At 59.3% G+C, this 20,485-nt stretch overlaps 4 protein-coding genes across 5 annotated transcripts; 2 read left to right on the top strand and 2 right to left on the bottom strand.

Annotated features, from left to right (window-relative positions):
• Positions 1-36: 36 nt before the first annotated feature.
• CA14 (carbonic anhydrase 14) lies at positions 37-4,404 on the top strand. 2 transcript variants are annotated; one of them, XM_049805614.1, is made up of 11 exons: positions 37-199; positions 376-396; positions 1,420-1,593; positions 1,688-1,830; positions 2,831-2,926; positions 3,013-3,079; positions 3,209-3,366; positions 3,481-3,607; positions 3,733-3,753; positions 3,844-3,928; positions 4,060-4,404. In XM_049805614.1, exons 1-11 carry the CDS (start codon positions 55-57, stop codon positions 4,139-4,141), a joined length of 1,119 nt encoding a protein of 372 aa, XP_049661571.1. In that variant the 5' UTR covers positions 37-54; the 3' UTR covers positions 4,142-4,404. The 2 variants fall into 2 exon arrangements, with proteins under 2 accessions (XP_049661571.1, XP_049661572.1); XM_049805615.1 differs by having other exon boundaries at positions 4,039-4,137.
• Positions 4,405-4,497: 93 nt separating this feature from the next.
• On the bottom strand, positions 4,498-9,020 carry APH1A (aph-1 homolog A, gamma-secretase subunit). Its single transcript, XM_049805618.1, has 7 exons — positions 8,891-9,020; positions 7,048-7,218; positions 6,729-6,802; positions 6,357-6,479; positions 6,060-6,187; positions 5,527-5,650; positions 4,498-5,216 (listed from the first exon to the last, which is right to left on the bottom strand). Exons 1-7 carry the CDS (start codon positions 9,001-9,003, stop codon positions 5,152-5,154), a joined length of 798 nt encoding a protein of 265 aa, XP_049661575.1. The 5' UTR covers positions 9,004-9,020; the 3' UTR covers positions 4,498-5,151.
• A 425-nt stretch (positions 9,021-9,445) lies between these two features.
• On the bottom strand, positions 9,446-11,451 carry LOC126041278 (uncharacterized). The gene is made up of 5 exons (XM_049806708.1): positions 11,103-11,451; positions 10,208-10,480; positions 9,950-10,054; positions 9,690-9,736; positions 9,446-9,502 (listed from the first exon to the last, which is right to left on the bottom strand). Exons 1-5 carry the CDS (start codon positions 11,449-11,451, stop codon positions 9,446-9,448), a joined length of 831 nt encoding a protein of 276 aa, XP_049662665.1.
• Positions 11,452-13,179: 1,728 nt separating this feature from the next.
• On the top strand, positions 13,180-17,419 carry LOC126041276 (uncharacterized). Its single transcript, XM_049806705.1, has 7 exons — positions 13,180-13,348; positions 13,508-13,837; positions 13,914-14,222; positions 14,565-14,756; positions 14,864-15,018; positions 15,409-15,505; positions 17,340-17,419. Exons 1-7 carry the CDS (start codon positions 13,306-13,308, stop codon positions 17,417-17,419), a joined length of 1,206 nt encoding a protein of 401 aa, XP_049662662.1. The 5' UTR covers positions 13,180-13,305.
• Positions 17,420-20,485: the final 3,066 nt, after the last annotated feature.

The raw sequence follows: 20,485 nt of genomic DNA, 5'->3' as shown, positions 1-20,485 counted from the left end.
CCAGAGCTCCCAGCCCCACAGCCTCCCCCGTCCGCACGCCCCGACGCCCCGGGGATGGACCCTCCATCCCTCCCCGTCCCCCTGGGGGGGGCCATCCCGGGTGGGTATTTAAGGCCGGACCGGCGGTACCCGGCCCCCCCCCCCGCCATGCTGCGTGCCCTACTGCTGCTGGGGGGCCTGGCCCCCGCCCTGCCCGCCGGTGAGTGTCCCCCCCCAAGTTTTTCAGGCATTCACCCCAATTCCCGGCCCCCCCAGGAGCGGGACCTGCTTTGGGGTGCAGCCGCCAGCACCCACGGGGGGTGGTCCCGGGGAAGGGCTGGGGGGGGGCCACCTGACCCCCGGCCCCCCTAACACCTCTGTTCCCTGCCCCAACAGGTCCCCACTGGGCGTACGAGGGTGAGTGGGGCCCCACCCCACCCTGGAACACCCCCACTGCCCCCGAATCCACCACCCCAGAGCCAAGGGGCATCACCCGGCTCCCCCCAGAAGGGAGGGGGATTGGATGGGTGACAGCCCCCCATGCTTCCCCCACCCCCTGCTCCCAGACACCCAGGTTCCCCTCAAATGGGAGGGAGATGGATGGGTGACAGCCCCCCCGTCCCCCCCCCCAGACACCTGGGTCCCCCCAAATGGGAGGGAGGTGGATGAGTGACAGCCCCCCGTCCCGTCCCGTCCCCCCCCCAGACACCCAGGTTCCCCTCAAATGCGAGGGAGATGGATGGGTGACAGCCCCCCCGTGCCCCCCCCCCCCCCGGGTCCCCCCAAATGGGAAGGAGGTGGATGGGTGACAGCCCCCTCATGCACAACCCCCCCACACACGCACGCCTGGGTCCCCTACGATGGGAGGGAGGTGGATGGGTGCTCCCCTGTGCTCCCCACCCCCAGACACCTGGGTCCCCCCAAATGGGACAGAGATGGATGGGTGACAGCCCCCATGCCCCCCCACCCCACCCCAAGACACCTGGGTCCCCTGGCTGCCTGCGTCCCCCCAAATGGGAGGGAGGTGGATGGGTGCAGCCCCCCCTTACCCCCCCCATCCCTCCCCCCGAGACGCCTGAGTCCCCCTCGTGCTCCAATGGTCCCATTGTGTTCCTTTACATAAGGCTCCGGCTGCCAAATCCAATTAGGATCCGGCCCTGGCCAAATCCTGGCTAAGCCCCATCCTGCCCGGCCTATGGGGACCCCATGGGTGTCCCGTCCCCCCATCCCCCCCCCCCGTGGTATCAGCTTTGTCCCCGCTCCCCCAGCCGGCAAAAAAAATGTCCCCAGAAGATTAACGAGCATGTTGGGAATGTCACCTGTGTCCTCATTTGGGGGGAAACGAGGGCATTTTGGGTCACGGGGCTGTGCTGGGTAAAGCACTGTCTCCACAGTGGGGGGTTCAGTGGGGGGCTCACCCAGATGCCTGGGTCCCCCCAGGCCCCCACGGGCAGCAGCACTGGCCCGAGGGGCACCCGGCATGCGGGGGCCGAGCCCAGTCACCCATCGACATCCGAACGCAGTGGGCGCAGCCAGACCCCTCGCTGCCACCCATCCGCCCTGTGGGCCAACCCGGCACCCCAGCCTTCACCCTCTCCAACAACGGCCACACCGGTGAGTGGGTGCTGGGGGGGTCTGGGGTGGTAGTGGGGGTGGTCCCACGTGTCACAGCCCCCGCTAAGACCCCCCCCCATGTCCCCCACCCCAGCGGTGCTGGCACTGCCGCCCTCCCTGCGGCTACAGGGGCTGCCACGCAGCTTCGCCGCCGCTCAGCTCCACTTCCACTGGGGACGGCCCGGCCATGCTGGTGGTGCCGAACACCTCCTCGATGGGCACCGTGCCCCCGCTGAGGTACAGGGTGGCCATGAGGGTAGTGGTAGGGGGTCCCAAAGGAGTGGGGGGGTCCTAAAAGGGGCTCTGGCCTGGAAAAGGGGCCAGGTGTGGGAAATGGCATGGGAATGGGGTGGGAAATGGGTCTGGGGGTGGGAAATGGGTGTGGGAAGGGTCCTGGGTGCAGGAAATAGCATGGGAATGGGGTGGGAAATGGGTCTGGGGGTGGGGTGGGAAATGGGGGCAGGAAGGGGGCTGGGAGCAGGAACTGAGTGCAGGGAATGGGAAATGAGTCTGGGCACAGGAAACAGGCAGGGAAATGGGTACGGGAAGGGGTCTGGGTGTGGGAAACGGCAGAGAAAGGGGGAGGGAAACAGGTCTGGGTGCAGGAATAGGAAAGGGGCCCCAGTGTGGGAATCGGGTCCAGGCACAGGAAACAGGCAGGGAAATGGGTGCAAGAAATGGGTCTGGAGGTGGAAAATGGGTGCAGGAAAGGGTCTGGGTGCAGGGAATGGGAAATGGGTCTGGGCACAGGAAGTGGGCAGGGAAATAGTGGTGGGAAATGGGCCTGGCGGTGGGAAACAGCACAGGAATGGTGTGGGAAAGGGTCTGGGTGCAGGACCTGGCACAGGAATGGGTGCAGGAAGGGGTCGGGGTGCAGGAATTGGGTGCAAGCATGGGAAAAGGCACAAGAAAGGGGTCCAGGTGTGGGAAATGGGTGCAGGAAGGGGAAACAAGAGTGGGAAGTGGGAGCAGGAACAAGCATGGGACTGGGTGACAGGACCGGGGAACGGGTGCAGGCAGCAAGTCCAGGTGCAGGCAGCGGGTCCAGACACCACGGAAGGTGCCGGGATGGGTGCGGGCAGCAGCATGGGATCGGGTCTGGGAACTGAGTGGGAAAGGGGGTGGGTGGGGGACAGAAACCCAGGGGTTGTGGGTTTGGGGGGGGTTGGGGGGGGGGGGGGTCCCTGCTCTGCCTGCCTCCTCCCCCCAGCCCTGCGCAGAGCCACTCTGCCCGCAGATGCACGTGGTGCACTACGACGCGGAGCGCTACACCAACGCCAGCGAGGCGCAGCACCATGCCGGTGGGCTGGCCGTGCTCGGTGTCCTCCTGGAGGTATGCAGACCCCAAAACACCCCCTGCCCACCCCCCAATCCCCCAGCCCTGACACACACACCACCCCATCCCCTTGCTCCCCCCAGGTGGGTGCTGACCCCCACCCCACCTACGACAACATCCTGAGCCATCTCGGGAGCATCCGCTATGCAGGTGAGCGATTGGTGTGCGAGCAAGGGGGTAGCAAGGGGAGACAGCAGGGAAAGCACGTAGTGGCAGCGGGGGGATGACCCCAAACTCCCCTTCTGTGCCCCCCGCAACTGCTTCCCCCCCCACTCCCAGGGCAGACAACGGCCATCCCCTCCTTCAGCGTGCAGGACCTGTTGCCCCCACGCCTGGACCTCTACTACCGCTACAACGGGTCCCTCACCACCCCCCCCTGCTTCCAGAGCGTCCTCTGGACCCTCTTCCAGCAACCTGTCCGCATCAGCCTGGCCCAGGTAGGACCCGCTTTGGGGTGAAAGCCCCTGGTTTTGGGAGGGGGGGGACGGGGGACGGGACACAACGGACAGACACACGATGACAGCCCCAGTGCTCCCCCCCCCCCGTTTCAGCTGGAGCAGCTCCAGGGAACCCTTTACACCACAACAGCAGCTGAGCCGGAGCCCCAGCACCTGGTAGATAATTTTCGGGTCCCACAGGAGCTCAACCAGCGGCTGGTGCTGTCATCTTTCCCCAGGGGTGAGAGCCAGCTCGAGGTGGGGGGGTGGGGGGGAGGGCCCCCTACCCCACCCCTCAAATGGCTCCCAGAGCCCTGGCTGGGTGCAAGGCTGCGGTGCTGAGCCCCCCTGGCTCTTCTCTTGCAGGGCCCGAGGGGTATTCAACAGGTACAGCCCGGCTGGGGGCAGGGGGGGGCTGGGATGGGGGGTTCACCCCCCCACCCTGGTCCCCCCTGAGCCCCCTGCTACATCATGTAGGTGAAGTCATTGCCATCATCTTCGGCACCATCTCCAGCTGCCTTGGCCTCTTCCTTGCCATCCACTTTGTGGCCAAGAGGATGCGGTGAGAGGCCCCCACCCTAAGGAGGCCCCCCCCCCCATTGCAGCAGGGAGCCCAAACCCCCCAAATCAGGGGGTCTGGACCCCCACAGGGGAGGGTTGCCCTCACCTCAGCCTTCTCCCTCCATGAGGCAGAGCAAGGAGGGCACAGGACCAGGATGTGGTGTTCAAAGCCTCCTCCCACCGCACCCACTCCGACGATGGCCCTCGCCCTTGAACCCCCCACCCCAGATAGGGCTGTGATGGAACCCCACCACCCCCCAGCCCTCCACCCATGTCAGAGGAGCTGGCTGCGGCTCAGCCCCATGGCAGTGGTGGCTCTTGCCCCGGCCCCACTGGAAATAAAGCCCCTTTCCCACTCCATGGCACTGGCGGCTCTTTGCTGGGGAGGGAATGTGGCCGTTCACTGATGGGCTTTGGGGCTGGATCCTGTCAGCCCTGAGAAACCAGGACACCTGGGTGCTCCCCGCAAAGCTGGGATCAGAGCAAGCTGGGGGGAAACCGACCCTTCTCTTCCCCCTGCTACCTCACCCTGTCCCCATGACAGAAGTCACCTCAGTGCCGTGGTACTCATTGCTCTATTAAAAGGGTTTTACTTTGAATCGAAAAAATAATTTACCCCCCCTCCCAGTTGCACAGCAGGGTAACGAGTGCCCCCAGACATGACCTGGCAGGGAGCAAAAAGGGGGTGAAGAGGGTAGAGCACCCCCCATCCTGGCTCCCCCAGCCCTGAGAGCACCACCCTGCTTCTGCAGGGGAATGGCAGGAGGCCACATTGGGCCGGGGCTGCACCGAGGGCAGGGGTGTCCCTTGGTGGCAGGGTGGGGGGAAGAAAATGTTGAGGGAAGGAGGAGGTCCTGCCCTGAGCCCCCCAAGCCCAGCTGTACCACAGGGCACCTGGCCCCAGGCTCCTGCCTCCCCTGCACTCCCTCTGAAGCCATACCCTGTAAGGAAAAAAGTCTAACAGAATTCGCTAACGAAGCTAACAGGGTTGCTCATGAGCACTGGTCAGACCCCGAAAATCCCCTCTGGAGCAGGACAGGACACAGAGCCACCTCTTGTGTCATGGAGAGGGGCCAGGGCCAGGCCAGGCGGCAGCACTGGAGGAGCAAACCACAGAGGCAAAGGCAGCATCGTGATCTTCCAGCTGCCGAAAAGAGGGCACTTGGGTACGGCAGCAGCACAGGCAGTGCAGGCAGCAGGAGCAGGCAGGGCTGCGCCCGCCGCTCAGTCCTCGAAAGGCACCTGCAGTGCGGAGTACATCATCACTCTGCTGTCGTCCTCCTGCTTACCTGGGGGGGGGGGGGGGGGGGGGGGGGGGGGGGGCAGAAAAGGGGGAGAGGGTGAGCATGGCAGGGGAGCAGGGTTGTTTTGGGGGTGGGGGGCCTGCTTGTGGGTTCACAGGAGCCCCCGTTAGCCAGGAGACGCAGGCCCCTGTTCGACAACAGGGAAATGGTTACAGACAAGACCCATCCTCCCCCATCCCAGCAGCTCTGGGCCCCCCTGCACCTGTGTCCAACTCCCCCCAACACCTAAAAGGGGATAGAAACCCACCAGCAAAGCCCTCCATGTTGCACTGGTACCCCCCATCACCCCGCTTACAGGAGAGGCACTTGAGGATGTTGCGGAAGGACCCCCCAGCAGTGAAGAAGGCCCAGAGGCCAGTGCAGAGGGTGATGATGAAGATAGGGACCAGGCTGGCTTCATACCAGGGGTTCAGGAATGTCTGGGGGGATGGAGAAAACCATGTTAGGAATGTCACCACCTGCCAGCCACCCCCATAGCCCCCCCAAGGAAAGGGGACCCTCCAAGCAGAGCAGAGCTCTGGTAAGCCTGGCTTAAACTCCTGCTGAGCAATTTCCCACCAACAGCTTAGTGGCTAATCCTCCATCCCATCCCCAGTCCTTCATTAACCCTCCTTCTGCCAAGCACACCCCAACAAGCAGGAGGTGCCCAAGAGGGCCATGACTCGCCCCACAGCTCAGAGGCAGGGATTTAGGGAGTCTGAAAGAAAAGCGGGTGTCCCTGCATCCCCCTCCCCACGCCCAGACGGACATCCGATGACAGCCATGGCCCCTTTACTTTGGGGACAGCTTGCAGTACAGATTCGTTTGGCTCTGGCTCATCAAACTCACCAGCCCCGAGGTGAGGAGGTGACTGGCAACCACCAGCCCCAGGCACCAGTAGCGGCGTTTTTCACAGGCGTCGAAGAAGATCACTCCCCAGAAGGTGTGGAGCAAGACGAGGGCCATGGTGAGGAATGCTGGGGGAAGAGAGCAACACAGACCCCCTCAGACCTTGTCATCACCTTCTTCCTCCTCACCTCAGTGAAGGGGCACAAGCCAGGGCTGGACTCCAGCTCTAAGCGGCACTGTCACAGCATCCTGGCCTCGAGCCCATGTCCCGCAGCACATGCTGGCCCCCAGCCTCACCAGATGTGATGAAGTAGTATGGTGAGTCCCCATGGATCCCAACGATGCCTGGCCCAATGGAGTCTGCCAAGATGTTAATGACGGAAAACACGCCGCTGATGATGCCAAAGGACAGGCCCGAGACTACAAAGGGAGAAAGGAGTCAGCCAAGAGTGATCGTGGCTGTGCTACCTCCACCACGAGCCCCAGATTTGGCATGTGGGCCCAGGGAAAAGCGGGAGAGCGAGAAAAAGTTGGGAAGGCTTCATTAGCCCAGCAGGCTCATCAACACTGCCAGTGGTTGTTGATACCCGAGTATCCCACTGCCAGGCAGCCCCAGAAGAGCATGGGGAGGTCAGCAACAGCCCAAGCCCTGCCCGGGTTTGTGCTCACCATAAGCCATCTGCCTGAGGGAGATGGGGGACCGGCCATCCTCGCTGATTGTTGCCAGGCCTTCATCCGCTTTCCTGCTCAGGCAGGAGAGAAAGTGTGAGCGACTGGTTCAGAACAGGGACCTCGTCATACGGGAGAGGGGAAGGGATGGTTATAAACGAGCCTGGGGCGAGGAGAAACAGCTCTCTCCCGGGATCTAACGAGGAAGATACTTTGTGGGGTTCCCCAGAGAAAGAGTGGAGGTTGGACACTGCAGGTACCAGAACAAATCACCCGGTCCCACGGGACATGCACAGGCCACCCTCGGACAGGCTCTTACTTCAGCAGCTTGAAGTAGGCAAATCTGAAAGCCTCCTGCAGCAGGACGGAGATGGCAGCACCAAAGATGAGGAGGCCATACTGCAGCTTGGCATCCTCCCGGTCGCTGAGATGGACCGAAATGAACCAGATCAGAGATGCCAGGAGCAGTGACACCAGCCAGAAAAATGCCCTGGGGAGAGAGGAACACCAAACTCAGGCTCCAGAGCTCAGAATACCACAAACACGTGCCAAGCTGCTTGCTTGGTTTGCCCGGGCTCCAGGTCACGTATTCATGGGCTGCCTGGTCACTGTCACATGAGGAGGGCATGCGAAAAGAAGCACAGGGCTGAAAACCAAACAGATTCAGAAGCTGAAATCCTCCTTTCTCAGAGCCACGATGACTTGCTTAGAGGGAAGCTGCTGCTCTGCAAAGCAGGGAAGGATGTTCAGTGCTTCGTCCCTTGAAGGTTAAACAGGGGTCTGCCCAAGTGTGGTGGGACATGGCCGCTCAGAGCTGCTCCTCTTTTTAAACCAGCAAATCCCCCACGCTGACACATGGGGCTGGAGTTATGATCCTGGGGACTGACCAGGCGCAGGAGGAATGAGATGAACACTTAACATCTGGTGTGTCGCTGCTCCCAGCTGCAGCTGTCCCAGCACGAGGAAGGTTTTTGGCTTTGTTTCCTCCCCGGCCACCATAAAGCCCATGCCTGTGAGACACATGAGGGACCATGGTGCCAGGACTGCCCCTGGCATGGCGCCCAGCACAGCAGCGGCTGCATGGTTAGAGCCAGGAACCGCTCCTGTGATCCAGGCAGGGTGTTGGTGAGCTCAGGCAGAGATGAGGCTGCAGCCTCTGGGTTTTTCGCCTCCGCTGGGATGTCATCTTTAAGCTGGCTGTTGGGAGAGCCCAAAGCAGGGCGACCCAGATATGGGGACAGCCCTTCCCACCCCCTACAAAATCATAGCCCAATCCCACCTATGCAGGTGATTTCCCAAATCTTCCTCAGGCTCCCTCTGTCCAAGTCCAGCTTGTCCCCAGAACTGACCCCAGAGCGCTGCTTCACCCACTCCAGACCTCCTCGACTGCCACAAGATCTCCCCTTCAGCCCCTCTGCATGCTGCCTTGGCCTGCACCTCTCAGACACCCCTAAGCCCTCTCCAGTGCTGCCTGTACCCCAGACTCACTTAGCCCCCCCATCCACCCTCTTGAAGCTGCCAACCCCCCGTAGCCTCACAAGCCACCCCAGAACTGGCCCCCCCCAACTTCTCCAGCTGCCCCCTAGACCACGTCGATCCTGTCTGCCTCATCAGCCCCCTGTTGACACCTCACCCCCCTGCTACTGCCTGCCCTGCCCCAGACCACACCTTATCTGCCTCAGAACCTCCCCCACAGCTCCCTCAGAGCTGCCTACCCACCAGAACACCCCGACTGCCCCAGAACTACTCCCACAGCCCCCCTCAGTGCTCTCTGACACCCCAGCTGCCCCAGAATGGTTCCCAATGCCCCCCTCAACGATCTCTGACCACCCAGCTGCTCCCAAAACACCTCCACAGCCCCCTCCACTGCCCCCTCACAGCTGCCTACCCCCCAGAACACCCCAACTGCCCCAGAACTGCCCCTTCAATGCTCTCTGACACCCCAGCTGCCCCCAAAATGGACCCCGCAGCCCCCCTCGATGCTCTCTGAAGCCCCATCTACCCTCTCTAAGCTGCCAAGCCCCCCACGGATCCCCAGCTGCCCCCGAAGCGGTCCCCTCAGCCCCACAGCCGCCCTCCCGGCAGCACAGGCCCCTCAGGCCTGCCCTCAAGCCCCCCTCAGACCCTCACCCAGCGGGCCCAGCCCCCTCCCCCGGGCTCACCCCGCCACCAGGACGATGACCCGCAACGGCTCCGCCGCCACCGTCAAAAGAACGAGAGCGAGCGCCGGCCCGAAGGCGATACCGGCGCAGCCGAAGAAGACGGCGGCCCCCATGGTGGCGGGGCGGGGCGGGGCGGGGCACGGCACGCCGGGAGCTGTAGTCCTCGGGGGCCGGGGACAGCGCCCCCTGCCGGCGGGAGGCCGCGCCGCGGGAGTTGCGGGGGGGGTAGGACCAGCACCGGGGATCCTCCCGGAGGCGGAAGGGGGGAACGGGGGGGCCCTCTGCACCCCACAAAGCCTTCCAAGCCAGAGGGTGGACGAGGTCTGTGCGATCCCCCGGAGACCCCCCGGGACCTGGGGACAGACCCTGGGCTGGGGGACCCGCTGGGCACGCGGTGCCATCGCCCCAGGAGGCTGCCAAAGCCCAAAGCTCTTTATTTCCTTCTCTTCGGCAAAGCGGGGGTGCGGCGGGGGGGGCTCGCAGCGTGATGCCGGGGGCTTCAGGCACAGACGGACAAGCTCTGGGCTTGGGGTCCTCACCGCGTCCGGCTGCGGGTCATGGTGTAGGCCCTGCCGGGGCAGCGAAGCTCAGCTGGGCGTATGTCAGCCCTCCCTGTGGGCGACGATGCCATCAGAGCCTCCCCCGCACCCCCAGTTCCCCCCATCTGGCACCGGTGGGGCTGCGACCGTCCTCTGTCACCTGCTGTCCCTGAGCAGAGGGACAGAGGGACGCTGCCTCCCTGCCAGCCCAGACGCCCCAGCCCAGCCCAGGGGACACCCGGGGGGCCGCACGGCCTCACCTCATCCTCCCGTGACACTAGTGGCATCGGGGTGCTAGGCTGGTGGCCTGGAGGGGACAGAGCAGGGAGAGGTGTACCCAGCATGGGGATGGAGGGGACCCAGGGGGACGGAGGGGGATGGGGCAAGATGAGGGATGATGGAGGGGGGTCGGGGATGGAAGGGCATGAGGGTGGAGGGGTCACAGTGAGATGGACAGGACACTGGGGGACAGCGGGGCACATGGTGGCAGGCCACCCCCTGCCCGTGCCAGGCTCCTTACCCATCGGCGTGGGGCGGCGGAGGTGGCGGATGCTGAGGCAAAGGCTGAGCAGCAGCAGCACCCCAGCCCCGGCCAGGACCCAGGTGCCGGGGGTCATGCAGCTGCCTGGGGGAGAGGGGCTGGCTCGTCCCACCGTTTGTCGTCACCCCCCCAGACCCCCAACAGCCTCCACCATCCCCCCACCCTGGGGCCAAGCCATCCCCACTGCCTCAGTTTCCCCAGGGGTGAACAGCTCAGGGGGGGTTCCCCCGTACTCACCTGTGGCCCCGTGCAGCTCCACGCTCCTGCGGACAGGGGGCCCGGAGGTGTTGAACCTCACCTCACAGAGCCCCCTGGGCCTCCCGGCCATGCCCATGGGGCTGACGAGCGGCCCCGTGCCGCCCCCCAGCCCCAGCACCCCCCTGGACCCACCCGGCCAGGAGACAAGGACAGGGCCGGCGGTAGCACCCACGGCACAGACCAGGTTGGGGGCGGCCTGGGGGGCACCATGGGGTGCCAGCACCCGCACCCAGCTCCCAGCCCTCCAGCTGTCTGCAACAAGGAGAGGGGGCTGCAGCGGGGTCTGACGCAGGTACGGACCCGGGATGGAGGGGATGGAGGGGAGGTGGAGGGGATGGAAGGGGATGGAGAGGGGATAGAGGGGGAAGAAGGGGATGGAGAAGGATGGAGAGGGACGAGGGGTGGTGGATGGGGATGGATGGGGATGCAGGAGATGGAGAGGGACAGAGAGGGATGAAGGTGATGTAGAGGGATGGAAGGGATGGAGAGATATGGAGGGGGTGGAAGGGATTGAGGAGGGATGGAGAGGGATGGACAGGGGTGCAGAGGGACAAGGGTTGGTGGATGGCGATGGAGGGGGACACAGGAGATGGAGGGGAATGAAGGCGGTGGAGGGGATAGAAAGGGATGGAGGGGATCAAGGGGGATGGAGGGGGATGAAGGTGATGGAAAGGGATGGCCAGGGATGACGGTGATGGAGAGCGGTGCAGAGGGACAAGAGGTGGTGGATGGGGACAGAGGGGGACACAGGAGATGGAGGGGGACAGAGGAGGATGCTGGAGGCTGACAGGACAGGACGGGACAGTGGGGGACAGCAGGGGATAGGGGACATGGGGGTCACATGGGGGCCATCGGGGTGAAGCTGCGGTCCTACCTCCCACCAGCAGCGTGGTGCCGCTGCCAAAAACCCAGTAATTAATGTGGAAGCAGGCACACAGGTAGAGGCTGGTGTCGTTGGGCTGAGCGCTGGCAATGTGCAGGGTGAGATTGTTCCTCCCGTACGTGCAGGAGAACCTCCCCTTCGTCCCACTCTCACCATCCAGGAGCAGGTCAGGACCATCCTTGCTGCGCCGGTACCAGGACAGAGCAGATTTTGACTCTGGGTCCTTGTCAGCCTTGCAACCAATCTCCACCGATGCTCCGGGCTCCACAACCAGGACGGACTGGGGCTGGTGCAGCGTCAGCAGCGCTGCCGGGGCTGCGGGCACCAACCGAGGGCTCATTCTGCCCCTCAGCCCCACTGTAACACCACCACCCTCCCACCCCCCCAGCAGCCAGTTGCTCCAAAAAGCCCAGAAATCGCCTTAAACCAGGGCCTGGCCACCCTCCACCAATCTCAGCCCCCCTGCCGCCATCACCCACCCAGGCAGAGCCACAGCAGCCCCACGGGGGCCAGTGAGCCCCCGGCTGCCATCAGTGGCTGGCACCGCAATGGAGGGGCCAGCTCCTCCCCGGGGCCGAGCCCTTTGCAGAGCTGCCACCACTGCCAAAACCGCGGGGGCCCAGGGCAGTGGCTCCCTCCCCTCACCCTGCTGGCTTCGTCATCGGGGACGCAACGTCCGCTCGGCCATGCACCACATCCCAGAGCATCCCTGGCAGGAGGAGCGTGCTGGGGGTGGGATGCCACCAGCCACCCTTGCCCCCACCCTGGTTTCCAAGCCTCTGAGCAAAACTTGGGGGTTTTTGGAGCATTCAGGGGGAATAAACCCGCCCAGGTGAAGCTCTGAGACAAAGGCATGCTGAACCCCCCTCTGAAACCTCCAAAACAGAGAGAAAATCATTTCTGGATGCAAAACCCACGTGAGATGCTACAGCTCCTGAGCTGGGTGGTGCTTGGGACCAGGCTGGGAGTGGGGAACCTGGCGGGGGTTTAAGCATTTTGGGGATGCTAGGGGATGGAGATGGTCTCAGCCAGGAGCAGACTGGGGCTGGGTCCATGCTCCCGACCCCAGCTGGGTCCCAAACATGCTGAAAACACAGAAATCCCATCTGGGCTTTGGGCAGTACCCAACAGCATTTGATGGAGAGTCTCCCCCTGCCACCCCCCAGCTGCTCCCCCACCTCCCAGAAAAAGGTCCTTCAAAGGGACTAAAAACTGCAAAGCCATTCCCAGCCCCCAGGCCTGCCACCGCCTTTCCTGCTGCGGTTCGGCACACTGAGCCCTCAGCCAAACCGGTGCCAAAAAACATCACAAACCCCCACTGCTGGGGGTGGAAGGGAAGGTGGTTGGTGTCAATAAACCCTGTGGAAGTGACAAAATGCAGCAGTGAGGCTGACTGCAGCCGTCTCCAGCTCAAGCAAAGCCTCCGTCTGCTGCAGAAAGGCAGAAGATACATATAGATTGCATGAATTACATGCACTCCTCTTGTCGGCCGATGCAGTGCTCCGGGGGCAATTCCTGGCGGCTCCCACATGGCAGCTGGGGGAAATCCAGCCCCAGCGAGCAAAACATTTGCCTTGGAGAGCAGAAAAACAGGGGACGACGAAGCCTGGGGCTCCTTGGAGAGACAGGCAGGGCGATGAAAAGCCCCATTGCAACACAGAGCTGGAGCTAAAATTCAATTTTGCAAGTGAGACCAGGGCACATGGTTCCCTCCCCAAATTCTCTCCACCGTTCCCTCCCCAAATTCCCCCTATCCTGCCCCCCCAGACTCCCAAACCCCAAATAAACCCCCAGGCTGGATGATGTGCTGGTCCCTGGGACCCTCAGCCTGCCCCCCCCCCAGCATCACCCTGCACCAAACCCAGCCCAAAAGGGTCCTGTCAGCAGACAATGGTTTCCACCCAATTTCCGCCACCCACGGAGGCAGCCGAGGCGGCACCGTCCCCAAGTGGGGGGGGGACACGGGACGGCAGACAGACACGTGGGGGACCCCCAGGTTCTGGCTGGGGCAGGGCCAGCTCCTGGGGTGCCTCCTCTGAGCATCTGGCAACTGCACCCCCAGGGCGTGCAGTTGCCAATCCCCTTGGCTGGAGGGGAGGCTCTCGTCCCTCAGAGCCCCCACCAGCCTGGGAGGGAGAGAAAATCTCCCCAGACAGACAGAGAAAATCTCCCCGGCAAAAGGGTTTTGGCCAGCATGTCCTACGGGCTCCTGGGGACCCTCCTGCTCCTCCTGCCAGGTATGTGCTCACTCCAGAAATACCCCAACCCAGGCGGGATTTGCTGAAGCAGGATAGGGGTTTTTTACGGGTTTTTTTTGCCCCAGATAATTTTTAATGCAATCTGTTAGAAAGCCTGAAGTGCAGAAAATCCACCTCAAAGCTGCTCCTCTCCTGCAGGACCCACCTCGGCAGAGGGGAGAAACATCCAGCAAAGCCCCAGGCAGCTCTGGGTGCTCCCTGGAGAGACGGCGGAGCTGAGCTGTCGTGTCTCGGACCATAGCCAGTACGTGAACTGGTACAAGGAGAAGCCGGATGGCAGTTTGGACTGGATTTACCGGAACTTGAACTACACCTCTCCGGGGAGAAAATACTCTGGGAGGAGTGAAACATGGGGGAGTTTTTCCTTCACCATCAGCTCCGTGCAGAGGGAGGATTCCGGGGTTTATTATTGCAGCTCCTCCAACGTCTACACCCTCTTTGGGGATGGAACCAGGCTTGTCGTCACCAGTGAGTGTCCGGCAGGTCACCCGGCGGCTGGGGACAGTCCTGGGGATGTTTATGGCACTCCCGTTTTCCTCTTCAGATGCCTCTGAGCCCAAGCTCTCCATCCTGGTGCCCGTTGATGTGGAGGAGCCCAGGCAGCCCCTGACCAGCATCCCCCTGCTTTGCCACCTCCATGACCTCCCTCCAGGCTGGGACACCGTGCGCTGGCAGCCCGGTGGGGAGGTGACACCGGTGACGGCAGCCACCGTGGACAAGGATGGCGTCCTCAGTGCCTGGAGCATCACCTGGGTCTCGGCTGAGTGGTGGGACGGGGCTGCGGCGTGCACAGCTCTGGAGAACGGCATGGGCAAGACCATCAGCGTCACCATCACTAAAAGACCTGGGGAGGGTAATTAGTCCATCCCTGACCCCCTCCTGCAGATCCCAGCCTCCATCCACCCCCTGCATCCCAATTCTTCCAGCCTTTCCCCATTCAGGAAATCCCTACACCCCAATTCTTCCTCGCTGAGACACATTTGGAAATCCCTTGTGCCCCCCCCCCCTCCATCTCTTCACTGGGATCCCCCCACACTGAAAGGCTTTAAACCAGCACATGCCCCCTGCTGCCCCGCACAGCCCTGACCCCCTCATTTCGGGGGGTGCTCAGCCCTGGCCCCCCATTTCAGGCTCTCCTGAGTCACCAAATCCCCATTGTCCCCCCCTCTATTAACTGTCCTTTCCCCCCCTGCAGAAGCACAACCTTCCTGGCCGCTGGCGCTGGGGCTGTCCTGTGTCTCCCTCCTTTTCCTGCTCCAGCTGACCATCCTGCTCTGCAGACGGCGTCTGGCCAGAGGTGACCCCCCTCCCCGCACCCCCTTCGTGCTGGCTCTCTCCTCGTGTCCTCCAGCCACCCACACGTACACCCGGGAGAACCACCCAGGAGGTAAAACTGCTTCCTCAACCCCCACCCTGAAATAAATTCATTTATTTATAGCATCGTAACACTGCTCTGGTCAAACCCCAACACCCTCAGATTCAAAATTGCCTCAGGAGTTTCACTGGGGGAAACAAAACCCACCAGCCTGGTGAGAAAATTCATTTTTGGCTGGTGCTGGTGGTGTGAACGCTGCTGCTGCATCGCTGGGCTGCTGCCTGGAGCAACTCCCAAAGCGCAGGCGGCTGCTCGGGTCGCCCAAAAGCCGAGGGTAAATCTCGTCCGGGTATCAGCTCGCACTCGGGTCCAGCTGCCAGCACCACGAGCGGGGAACACCCAGGCGTTGGGTGCTCCCCCATCCCACAAAAAATAAACCCCTCTATGGGGGTGCACCACAGCTCCCCAGCCTGAACCCCAGCCCTTTGCATGTCAGGAGCAGCCCAGCTGCTTCAAAAGGCATCGAAACTGGGCACAAGACTTCATTAGACACAAAATATTTCATTTTCCGACTCAGAGGGACCAGCTTTTGCCATCACTGGCACCAGCCCCCAGCATTATCCACCCACTCTCACCCTGGGGAGCTAAAAATACTCAAAGCTTTTTTTTGGCCTCAAATGTAAAACGAGATTTTAATAACGCCACTTCTCGCTTTCTCTTGCAGAAGGATCCATGCCGGCAAGGCGCTGAAATGCCCCTGCCCCACTCGGCCAAAACCCCTGACTGCAAATGCGTTAAAACCCAAGAGAAATGGGAAAATTGTGAGAGTCTGCGTGATGGGAGCCGGGCAGGCATGGCCCCTTGTCGGCCGCAGCTCACAAACCTCTGTCACCAAGTTGCAAATTTGCCCTGTGAATAGCTTGCGAACTTGCAGGAGCTTTGCAAAAGTCAGGAGAAATTTTTCGGCGGTGTCTTCTCTGATAGGATACAAGCACCAGCCCCAGGAAAATTCCCTTTGGATATTTCCTAGCCACTTGAGGAGGGTTTTTAGCCGAATTTTTTTTATTCATTTATAATCTCGAAAGCAAATTTCACAGCCACTTGTAGACCTTGTCACACACAAACCGCCCGGAAAGCTTATTTCAGTGGTTTACCAGCTCATAAGCACAGCAGCACGCCGGAGAAAAATTGCAAACCCCCTGGGTAGCTGCCAAGTGCTCAGAGCGAGGTGGGATGGGAGCAGCCAGCTCGGTGTCACCCCCATCTAGTGCTGCGGTGGCCAGACCCTGCACGGCCAGTTTGGGCAGCCAGAGCATCACCAGCAGCTCTATGATCCCATTTTTCCTCTTCCAGAGCAGTGGGGCTGGGTAGGGAAATAACCTTTGCTTTTTTTCCTGCTGGGTTTCTCTCCTTGGCTTGGAGGAGGAGGAAGAGGAAAGCTGTAAGCACCAGGAGGGGGGGGGAAGGAGGGTATGCTCGATAGCAAGGAGACATGGCATAAAACCAATAAAATTCCTGATTCCTGGCTAAGAAACTGAGCTCTTGGATTTATATCAGTTTATGCTCTGTGGTACCTTTTATAGCAGCCATCCGAAATTGCTGTTAAACAGGAAAAAAAGGGGTTTATAAGTTAGAGAATTAAGCAAAGCTGTAATACAGCCCCTTCCTTCCTTATTTTGCTCATGGAGCAGTAAAAGACATGACACATGACAGGCAACCCCTCTCCTTGCTCCTAGGATGCTCCTGATTTTCCCAGCTGCTCGGTCACCCCACGGATAATGCCTCTGGGGTTGGGAGTTGATGGGTGCTTGGGTGCAATTCATACTGCCCACCCTATTTCAGTCGGTGCTGTGGCTGGAAGGGTATTTCAGAGGGGAAGGGAGGGATGAGAAGCACCCCCCATTGCTCAGAGCCTTCGGACACGCCTGGGGGGTTCACGCAGCTGAGCTGGGTCTAATTAAGGCAGGAAAAAATAAAGGACAACGTTTGGAAAATGAGTGTCTTGGAGCCGTGATTCTGGGACAGGCCACCCAGCATCACGTCCCACAGCATCCCATGGCCGGTGAGAGCAAGGACTGGTTGCAGCACCCGTCTCAGCCTAAAACTGGGGGTGGGACAGCACGGGATTATAAATCCCTCATGTTTCAGCCGTGCTGAGAGGAGCCGCACGTGAGAACAATGCCCTGATGCATAGCGGGCACCAACTGTGAAAACCAGGAACATGATTTTATTTTATTTTACATTAATAGTATTTAATTTAATTTTTTTTTAAGAAATGCTGTTTGAAAGTGCATTTTTTTTCTTCATTTCAAAGTATCTAAAGTATCACATTATTATTTCCCAGTCTCTCTGGCAGAGCCACACACCCCAGCTGGCAGCAGCCAGCCCAAGCAGCCACTGTTTAAAAAAAGGGCAGGGAAGGGCAGGAAAGTGTTATTTAGAGTAGAAAACCACATGGAACAATGAGAACAGACTGTTCAGTAGAAAAGCCCCTCCATTCCTCAGAGGATTCCCGTGGGAAGAGGAGCTCATCCCACCTACCTCTTGGTTGGCACAAGGCACCTCAGGGAGCGGTGGAAACCCCGCAGCAGTGGGTGCCATGGGGGAAGGGATTTTTTGGGTTTCCTTCATCCGTCTCGTTGTCGTCTTGGGCAGGGAAAACACCAAACAATGTCTCCTCCAGCCACTTCCGCAGGAATCCTGCCGTCATCTGCTTGGGCACGAGTCATTGTTAAGGGAAGAGTCTTATTTACCGGCTGCACTTTTTTAATTTCCCTTCAAGTTTTGCTTCCGCCTATTAAAGCTGGGAAATGACGCAATGTACCCAAGAGCTGGGAATGGCAGTGATCTCATTTGCACCTTCGTCCTCAACGTAAAACTCATAGTCATGCTGCAAGCCTCTGACCGCTGCCAGGCTTCACCGTGCCAGGATGCTTAGAGCATCCCTGGGATGCAGCACCTTCGGCATTGTGAGGAGCGAGAGCTGCCTTTGCCATCCCTTTCTGGAAAAGCCTTTTTTTTTTTTGGCTCGCACACTGAGTTTTCCCACGTGAAAGGCAATGCTCCCACACTGCTCCCTTGCTGCAGGACCTTTTACGGTTTGATTTCGGCATGTACGCTTTAATAATTAAAAAAAAGAGACGTAAAAGTACAGAGATTGCGCAAAATAGGAATCAGGTTTTGGGAAAGGAGCATGGGATCGGAGACGGAAAAGACGGTTTGGCTGCTTTTTTTGGCTGCTCTTTGGGCGATGTTTTTGCTCTGTGTTGTGAGACATGAAAAGTGAGTAAGAACAAACATGAAAGGAAAAAAATTGAATAAAAATTTTCATTTTCCAGCCAGAAATACAATTCAAAATCCGCACCCACATTTCCCCAGTGGTCCCCAGAACCCAAGGACCATCCCTCACATCATGAAGACGCGGGACGCTGCTGGGGATGCTCCAGCTGCACACTGGTGTGCTTGCAGCCACACAAGAACAGCAGAGTTTGGTGCAAAGGGTTCATTTGCCCCCTTGCATCACTTTGTAGTGCATTTTACCCAGCTCCCTTAGCAGCATCTCCACATTGCAGGTACCACACCTCTCCCCCCACCCCCACCCCCAATTTTTTTCAAGTTTTGCATCATCACGTCCAACCACAAGGAGCCGTTCTCAGCCCCAAGCCAGCAAATCCCTTTGAGTTCAGACTCCAAGTTTGCATGCCAAGAGGTTGGTCCGTCCAACCCCATCCGCTCATCTAATAAAAGCCACCACCATCCTCATAAACCTTCCTTGCCCTTTTCCTCCCCCATCACTTTAAAACCACAATATTCTAACTCTCTCACAGCTTGACATCTCCCCACGCTACCCAAGAGTCTCCTGGCTGAGCTGGCAGCTCCAGCCCTGGTGGGATTCATACCGACGAGGCCAGATTTCTGCTTGCGTTGAGATTTTGAGTTTTGATGTTCTTTTTGTGGGTCAAGGGGAGGGTCTGCAGATATTAGTTTCCTGCCTGCTCGGCCACTCGGCATTCCTCTGCACTTAACCCTTTGCCAAGCAGCTCCCTATGGATGGGAAAAGTCACTCTGGCAAAGCATAAACAGCCCTGGGAGGCTGCAAGCCGTTTTTGGGATGCGCTTGGAAAGCTCTTCAGTTGGGTGCCCTCTTAGTCGAAAAAAAATCTGCCTTTGGAAATCCTCGGCTTAAAATCAATAGCACTCCTTGCCTTAAAATCAGTAGCAATCCTTGCCTTAAAATTGATAGCAACCCTTGGCTTAAAACTGATACCAATCTCAGCTAAAAATTGTTAATATGAGACAAATATTGGCTGCTGCTGCTCTCGCCGGGTGGCTGCCCCGTGGATGCCCGCACCCATCCCACCACAGCTGGTGCTTTTCCACCCCTGCCTGCAGCCTGTGCGCCCCCCCCATCTTAGTCTTAGCTCAACACAGCTGTTTGCCATTAAACTCCCTCAACCCCGCCGAAAAACTCGCTTCCGTTTTCTCATCTGCGAGAGGAAGCTCCTGAGCCCACATCCTGCAGGGGCAGGCACCCACTGAGGGAGGGTGGGGTGGAAGCAGCCCCCAGGTCTGTGGCAGGGGAGCATTGTCCTCCAGGCATTTTGCTGGAAAAAACCCTGAAATATAGGGCTGGGAAAAGATTTTTAAGATGGGGAGAACATTCCTCCAGTGATGGTGGATAAAGATGAGGTGAGAGCACAGTCTGCACCTCCTCCCAATGCTGTCCCATCTTCAACCTCCCTCCCATCTGGGAAGGGTTCTCTTTCCAGGTGAATCTTCCCAATTATGAATTTCTTCTCATCATACCTCAAAACAGAGCTCCTCTCTTTACCTTCTCAGGCTTCTCTTGCTCTTTCCCAGTTTGCTAACGTCTGTCTCCCACAACGCAGCCAAGAGCCACCAAAATACATCATTGCCCATCCCGCTCAAGAGACCAGTTGGGAGAGGAAACCATCTTGGGTGAACGTGTGGTTTTTTTCACCACAAAAACGGATTTTTATTGCTGCATAAGCAATAAAGTCACAGCGATTCCAGCACCTCCCCCCAACAGCAAACCCGGGGTGGTGAGCAGCCCCCACCACGTGCTGCTCAGGAACTGATTTTACACCACTTGGTCACACCTGATTTACCTCCTGCTCCTTCCATTCCCCTTTCGCTTCACAACCCTGTTAACACCAGTTTCCACCAGCATCACGTTGGCATCTCTTCAGAGAAGGCCTGCTGCACTGGTATCAGCTTTTCCCCACAAAGCAGAAGAGCTAAATTTTGTTTTCCTCCCCATTTCTCTTCCAAGGAATGTTTTCCTATTTTGCTTTTATTTTTAGAGAAGACAGGAAAATAAGCAGCTGATATAGCTCTGTACCGAGGCATCACACCCTGCGGATGCAGTAGCAGGAGCCAACCGTAAACACCAAATGTAGTTCCTAAAGCATCCCAACCTGGGGTATTTCTAGCCACTATAAAATAAAATAAGACCACAACTGTTTGCGTTTCTTCTTACTGATAAAAAAACCCTGAAGCATGAGAAGGTGAAATGAAGCCAAGAAAAAAATCCCCTAAGAATTTAAGGGAAGTCAGGAACTGAATCTGGCTCCTAGTTGTTATTTCTGCCTTTTGCCTCTTAATCGCTGCCTTCTCTGCAAGAAAGATTTGCTATTAATAACTCCTGTTATAATCAAAACCATCCTCCTTCTATTTGCGAGCCCATCCAGCGGCGCTAACCCTCCCTGGGGAATAACTTCCCAAGATTTGCAACTCAGCCATTGGAAAAATGTTTGCAAAGGGAAAATCTTCCATTGCTG

Source organism: Accipiter gentilis, chromosome 7 (genome assembly GCF_929443795.1).
Source record: "Accipiter gentilis chromosome 7, bAccGen1.1, whole genome shotgun sequence".
Lineage (NCBI taxonomy): Eukaryota > Metazoa > Chordata > Aves > Accipitriformes > Accipitridae > Astur > Astur gentilis.
The sequence above is the reverse complement of the archived record's forward strand: the minus strand, read 5'-3'. Positions and strand labels throughout refer to the sequence as shown.